Source organism: Myotis brandtii, unplaced genomic scaffold (assembly GCF_000412655.1).
Source record: "Myotis brandtii unplaced genomic scaffold, ASM41265v1 scaffold854, whole genome shotgun sequence".
Lineage (NCBI taxonomy): Eukaryota > Metazoa > Chordata > Mammalia > Chiroptera > Vespertilionidae > Myotis > Myotis brandtii.
The window spans coordinates 207,623-214,818 of NW_005371468.1; the positions used below are offsets into that span (position 1 = coordinate 207,623).

General features: G+C 40.9%; 1 protein-coding gene across 14 annotated transcripts in view; it reads right to left on the reverse strand.

The window, feature by feature from the left end:
* Positions 1-220: 220 nt before the first annotated feature.
* CTNND1 (catenin (cadherin-associated protein), delta 1) overlaps positions 221-7,196 on the reverse strand; it is a 50,051-nt gene continuing 43,075 nt past the window's right edge. For 9 of the 14 annotated variants that reach the window (XM_014532174.1, XM_005884760.2, XM_014532173.1 and 6 more), the window contains 7 exons: positions 6,590-6,782; positions 6,136-6,250; positions 5,508-5,595; positions 4,113-4,175; positions 3,001-3,104; positions 2,494-2,580; positions 222-2,217 (listed from right to left, as the gene is read on the reverse strand). In XM_014532174.1, coding sequence (XP_014387660.1) covers positions 2,206-2,217; positions 2,494-2,580; positions 3,001-3,104; positions 4,113-4,175; positions 5,508-5,595; positions 6,136-6,250; positions 6,590-6,782 — 662 coding nt within the window. In that variant the 3' untranslated portion in view covers positions 222-2,205. Of the gene's footprint in view, positions 2,218-2,493; positions 2,581-3,000; positions 3,105-4,112; positions 4,176-5,507; positions 5,596-6,135; positions 6,251-6,589; positions 6,783-7,196 lie in introns of all 14 variants that reach the window. The other 5 variants (XM_014532176.1, XM_014532175.1, XM_014532172.1 and 2 more) reach the window with 2 other exon arrangements.

Sequence of the window (7,196 nt, forward strand, 5' to 3'; positions counted from 1 at the left end):
AAAATCAATAAAATATATTTTTTTTAAAAAGTAACCTAGATGAAAAGGAGCTTGAAGAAATGACACAGACTCCCCCAATACACACTTTAAAAACTTTATTTATATAAAAAACTCATTTGTTTTTAAAAGCATTAACAAGAAAAAGGAAAACAGAAAAGGTATGGAGCAGAAGACATGCCCCTTAGTAGTGTTTGGTGGGAAGGTGCAATTTTTGGTTCTCTGGAATTGAATTTTTAGTGTTTCTATAAACGGGGGGAGGGGGGGGGAAGACAGTTAAAGGTCCCCAAAAGCCCATGGCTGTTCTATTACCCACACCCCACCAATAAAAAGAGCACCAGCAAAAGAGCAGAGAGGACAAGAAAAACCAAGAGTGGGCCAGGTCAAAAACGGGGGCAGTTTCCCCTGTGCAGTATGTTCTTAGGGTCAAAGAAGGAAAAGGCTCCTTTTGCCAGAAAAGGAGTGGGGAAAAAAATGGGAAGACAATAAAGGGGAAATAAGGGATTTTAATGTATAGAGGAAGGAGAAGAGGCCAATGGGTTGTGCACTTTTCTCCTACCCCATAGCCTCCATATATAAGGGAAGGGGAGAAGGGAGAAGGATGAAGTTTTCCAGTTTGCACTGAACAGAGCTTTTAGATTAAGGGGAGGAGTCAAAGGCAAGTAAGGAAAAGGATTAAAAAAAAAATCAACCAGCATAGCAGCTGATTCCTCTAGCCCAAACAGCTAATATACACTAAAATGAAAGGAGGAGTTATCTAGAGGTGGAGGGCAGGCATGAATTCCCTGCAACCCCTTCAGAGATGATGGTATACTCTGGACAACTAAGGAATAAGAGTCATACCACTCACTTCTCCCACAAACCTCATTTTGTTATCATTACAACAGGATTTTTGCAAAATTCCAATTATATACTGTTGAGCAAAAAGCTTGCTATGGCTGAAATTAGAGGCTACATGAATTCCCACTGGAGAATCTGAGTCTCTAGGTCACCTCTCCTCTTCTTTCTATTTAGGGCCAATAGTGGATAAGAATCAACAAAATGTAATTTGCAAAATCATGAGAAAAGAAATTGCAGAGGCAAAGAAAGGCACATGGAAGGGAAGGAGGAGGTGCATCCCAGGCCAAAGGCACAAAGAAGAGGCAAAGCCAGGGTCGACCCCCACCTTTTAGGGTAAAGGGGGCAGAAGTATGTACATCAAGTCCTTTAGTCAACTAACCAATCCAGGGAGTAGGCAGGAAGGACAGGGCTATATGGGTGGGAAAAGGAGAATAGGGCAGGGGGAAGCCAGCTTTGAAGCTTCCTGCCAGTTTCAGACTGATTCATGTACATTCCTACTAGCTGCTCCTAGAGGTTCCTTCTCCTCCCCAGAAGACACCTTTCTGCTCCTTCTCACCCAAAGTCTTCCTGGACACATTCTCCTCTTTCTACAGCCTCTTGCAAATGGCAAAGCCAAATTAGCAGACATTATGATAAGATGCGAGAGGAGAGTTAGGATGGCCTCGGTAAGGGGCAGTGGCAGCACCCCAGGTTGTCACGAGGCTTGGAGAAGAGATGGAGTCTGTAAGTCGTTGATGGTCCCTGCACTGGAGATGAGGAGAGCCAGGTTTCTTAATCTCAGTTCTAGGAGACCTTCACTTACTCAAGGGCCCTTGCCAGGTGGTATGTGCCAATGTTGCCAGCCTTCTTTGCTTCAAAAATAGCCAATAGAAATAAGGAAGAGCTCACACTTCCCATCAAAAAAACAAAAGCAAAACAAAAAGTCCCTTCCCCACCAGGAAAAAAAATCTCTATTAAGAATCATCAGTTTATCAGATTGCTGTATAATGCATATATAGCATGTGACTTCCAATTCTTCCCACGGCTTCCAATGAAGACTCCCACTCTCTCTCTCTCTCTCCCTCCGCAGAGGCCAAGAGTTCCAGAGAGAGCTGGCAGAAAGAGCTAATCTGCAGCAGTTTCTCAAGATATGCATACAACTGAGTCAGGGTTCTTGGGAGCAACTGGAGAGGATCTGGGGTGGGAGGAGGAACGATTAAGCTTCATTGGAAGAAGGAGTCGATGGAAAGAAGGCAGCCACTTAGGGCGATTAGGGCAGGCAGCCTGGCGATTGGCACAATAGTCCAGCGAAGAAAGGGGAAAATTATCAGTCCACCAAAAAGTAAAAGTACATATATTATACGCCCAGATGTAGCGGAGATCGTGATGCTAAATCTTCTGCTGTAAGAAAAAAAGAGAAGGAGATGTTAATAGGGTTGTAAGGAGAACCAAAAGTCAGTTGAACAAATCTGGAAGGAGGAAAGTAGCACATAATGGAGAATCAGATCACCAACGGCCTGCCCCAGCCTCTTAGGTAACAATCACAGAAAAGCACCCCAAGCACCACGTGGCTGAGACTAGTGTCTCTGGCCTGATCAGATCAGCATGATTGGCAAACCGCTGGCACACAGGGCCTCCTTCCTCAGCGATGATCTTGGGGGTAGCTAGAGAACATACCATGGGGGGCAAAGACACTTGGTCCCCCTCCTCATCCAAAACCAACACATCCAATTCTTCCTCCAGAGATTCCTGTCCCTCGTCCTGCTGTGAACACATGCAATTTGTTAGTATGGGAATAAGGAAATAGGAACTGTGTGAGTATGTGCTAGATCTAGGGATAATGCCCAAATCTGTAAACTCAAGCAAAACAGGATAATAGTAAGAGAAGGGCAAGATTTCAAGAAAACACAGGTAGGAACAGAAAGAAAGTAATGTATATGAATAGACCAGTTAGTGTTAGTCATGTCAGTAACACATTTATAGTCTTCCTGCCCCCATCTCGATCGAACATCGCAGCATAAAGGCCCAAGAAATCCCAACAGGAGTCAAAACTTCCTACTTTTCCCAAAAGCCCCTACCAGAAGAGGATGCAGTCTTTCACTAGGTATTTTTCTCTATTTCACAAACATGCAGGCTTCAAAACAGAATCCGCTGCAGAAGGACAACAGTACATAGAAAATTTACCATCAGGGGTGTTCCCTTCAATGGCTCCATTTCGCCTAGATCCCCGGATCGATCCAGTGTTCTATTGTGGTCCCCTCTCTCATTCATTGTGGAATAGTTGTTATCTAAAGAAAGAAGTACACAGAAACATGATATCCCTCTCTAGGTTATACTATATATTAAGCAGATTAAGTGTGAATTAGATGCCTCTGTTAGGAACTGAACTTTGCCAAATGCTCCAGAAAGGCATTAAGGTCTGATGGCCCCTGACCTAAAGAGAACCTGAATCTAATTGGGAAGACAATATATATGAAATACAGGGTAGGTAAAAGTAGGTTTAGTTGTTGGTATGGAAAATAATGCAATAATAAATAAATAATAATACAAGAATAAACTCTGTGTTTCATGTACTCACAACTGTAAACCTACTTTTACCCCATCCTGTGGGTTAATAAAGCTAAACAGACAGATAGGTCTGTCTATAAGGAACGAGAATGAGGTGTGCTGCCACAGTTAGTAAGAGCCTAACAAAGCAGACAGGACTCCAGTTAAGTTTTGGGGGATGAGAGAATTTAGAAAGGCAAGTGGGAAAAATGGGAAGGACATTCCAGTAAGAGGTATTACATGAGCAAAATCAAGGAAGTATAGAGTGAAGAAATAAAAGAGCAAGTTAGACCAGGTGGGCTGAAACAGAGCACATGGAGAGATGGAGCCAGCATCAGACTATGAAAGGCCGTGAGTAACAGTTTAGGTTCTGCAGGAATGGGGGATGCATATGATGATTTTTTTTTTTTAACTTTGAGCAAGTGGGAATGTGGAAGTGGATGGATCAAGTTTCATTAAATTTCCAAATGGCAATGTCCAGCCAATGCTCTTCCAGAATGGTAATGGTGAGGGTGCTAGAAAACACTGCAGAGTGGGATGATTATGATGTTTTTTTTTTTAACTTTGAGCAAGTGGGAATGTGGAAGTGGATGGATCAAGTTTCATTAAATTTCCAAATGGCAATGTCCAGCCAATGCTCTTCCAGAATGGTAATGGTGAGGGTGCTAGAAAACACTGCAGAGTCAGACAGTTCTCCTCATCACAACAAAATATTACTCCATATCCATAGGCAGGAATTAATCACCTACCTAATGATCTTGAGTTAGACCCCATATTGCTCATCTGAATTTCTTCCCGATCAGGTTTCTTATCTATATGAAGACAGAAAGTTATCCAACTAAAAAACCGAACTTTTCAAAATCTAAACTCATCATAAAAATTGCTCTCTGGTTGTCTTTCGTCCCTCTTATCAAATTTTTACTGAGTACTCACTATGTGCCAGGCACTAAACAAAGCCCTCGTGGGACTTAAAGCAATCCCTTCCCAACAGACTCCTAATATAAAGACCCCTTCACTCTAAACCAGCAATTTTTAAATTACTTGGTCTCAAGACCTCTTTACAGTCTTTAAAAATTATGAGGATCCATGCCCAGCTGGTGTGGCTCAGTGGTTGAGCATCGACCTATGGACCAGGAGGTCATGGTTCAATTACCAGTCAGGTCACATGCCCAGGTTGCAGGCTCAATCTCCTGTGGGGGGCGTGCAAGAGGCAGCCAATCAATGATGTCTCTCTCTCTCATCAATGTTTCTTTCTATATATAGTTCTGCCTTCCTCTCTAAAAATAATCAATAAAAAAAATAAAGAATATAAGGATTTTAATAAATAAATAAAAATAAAATAAGAATATAAGGGTTCCAATATACACTTAAGTGAAAAATTTGCTCATAGGACAAAAGGGTTTAAAAAATATAACCCAAAATAGCAGTCAGTATCCCTAGGCAATAGAAATAAATGATTTTGTTGTTGTTTTTCTGGTTGCCTGTTATTTTCTAATTTTACAACAGTAAACATGTATTACTTAATATTATATGGAAATATCAAGGAAAAAATAATCATTTTTAATATATACATATATCAAACCATGTTGTACACCTTACATTTATACAATGTTGTGTGTCAGTTACAACTCAGAGAAACAGACTAGGGTTCATTTTCCAGTCGTTTTATTAAGTCCACTTGCAAAGACAGGGGTCACACCTGGACTAACTGCCTGTTTTGTTTTATTTTCTAATGATCAAACCTACCAGCTTATGCATTATAATACCTCTGAAATGAAGTATTATTACTCTCTACCAAAGACTAGCTCACTCAAAAAGAAATATATATCCTATTTCTTAGATAATAAGCCCACTAAAGAATAGCAGAGGCCCTAGCCGGTTTGGCTCAGTGGATACAGCATCGGCCTGTGGATTGAAGGGTCCCAGGTTCAATTCCGGCCAAGGACACATACCCAGGTTGCGGGCTTGATCCCCAGTTGGGGTCATGCAGGAGGCAGCCAATCAATAATTCTCTCTCATCATTGATGTTTCTATCTCTTTATCCCTCTACCTTTCTCTCTGAAATCAATAAAAATACTTAAAAAAAAAAAAAAAGAATAGCAGAGGAGGAATAAAAGCTGAGGGTAAGCCTCTGGATACTGCACCTGATTTCTGATTCCGGTCAATAAGAGGAAGAGTGCTATCATCATAAGAATGACTGCTCTGGCTTCGAGATGCATTGTTTAGATTCACCTGGAGGCAAACATAAAATGCAATAATGTCAGAGTATTGAATTTACCCACATCTTATTCCCTAATGGGCACAGATCTTTAGGTTCCTGTTCCCAAATACAACTCCTACAAGAAGTAAATAAGGGTTAAGTAAATACCTACATAGTGAAACAAACTAGGATATTATGGCTTCTATCTGTGTTCCTGAACAGAAGATTACAAAGATACCAAACACTCATACTATCAGAAGACCTAGACTGAGAAAATGGTAAACTCCATCAAAGGGCTGCTGCAGATTTGGGGAAAGTAAAAAAGTCCCCATCCTTCATTGCCACTAGTATATACAGTGCTCTGTGACACAGAGGAAAACCAGAGCTATTTTGGCAGCAAATGAAATGTTGACACCATTCACATAGTGGGGGGAGCAAACCAAATGATTTCTTTACCACCAGTGTCTAGGGTCAAAAGTACACTTAATGTGAAAGAAAAGAAACCAAACACAGAACATTACCTGACATCGAGAAAAAAAGGTAAATGTCTCAGACCCTAAGAGTTACCCTACCTGAAAATCTGATTTCTTCCATCCTTCTTTTTCCAGTGGCTTCCGCAGTTCCTTATATCCCCAGATTGTCTGTAATACAAGTGCTGCTGCTCGAACTTCCTTTTCTGAGCGGTTCCTTTTGAGGAAAATAACACCACATGGAATTTGGATGTAAGACCAAGGAAGAAGCTAAGACCCTGTTCTCTCTAACATAATGTAACATATGAACATAAATGCCAAAATGGGTAAGATCAAGTCCTGTATTCTGTCCAAAAGAGAGACATACAAAGATATTTAATGGAAAAGTCTGTTATTAATTTATGAATCAAGATGGAGAACAGGGTAATTAATACCACTTCACATTTTACAGTAATTAATGAAAAATAACCGTAGAAGCAAAAAAAGAAACACTCCTTCCTAACAACTCTCCTCTAACTTAAACTCTTCCAGTTGTAATTTTAGGTGTTGAGCTCACCCTGATTTGTTGATCAAGACCAGCTTCTCAATACCCTGTGTCTCTCGAAGCTTTTTGGCAGCCTCCAAGTTCTCAGCAATAACCTCGTTGATGGTATTCAAAATAGAGACCACAGTATCCTCAGAGAAATTCTGGGAAGAGCTCTGCTGCCCACCTGGCAGATTCTTTACCAAGTTGGGAATAGCATGTTTACCTATAGCAGTGAGACAAAGGAAAGTGTGTTTGAAGAATGAGCTGAGTCAGGTATGAGGAGCCTAACACTGCTCTTATTTGCAATGATCATATAAAGTATAGGTACTATCCCTATGAATCCATTTCATTCTCCTATAGGATTACCATATCAAAAGAGCAAAGGACCTGGAATAGCCATGAATTTATTTCCCTTACTATTTCTTTATTTACTCTTTCCTTTTTCAGTCACATTGAAATAATGTGAATACTTATATCAAAAATGCTACACAGGCCTAACCAGTTTGGCTCAGTGGATAGAGCGTTGGCCTGCAGACTGAAGGGTCCCAGGTTCGATTCCGGTCAAGGGCATGTACCTTGGTTGCAGGCACATCCCCAGTAGGAGATGTGCAGGAAGCAGCTGATCGATGTTTCTCTA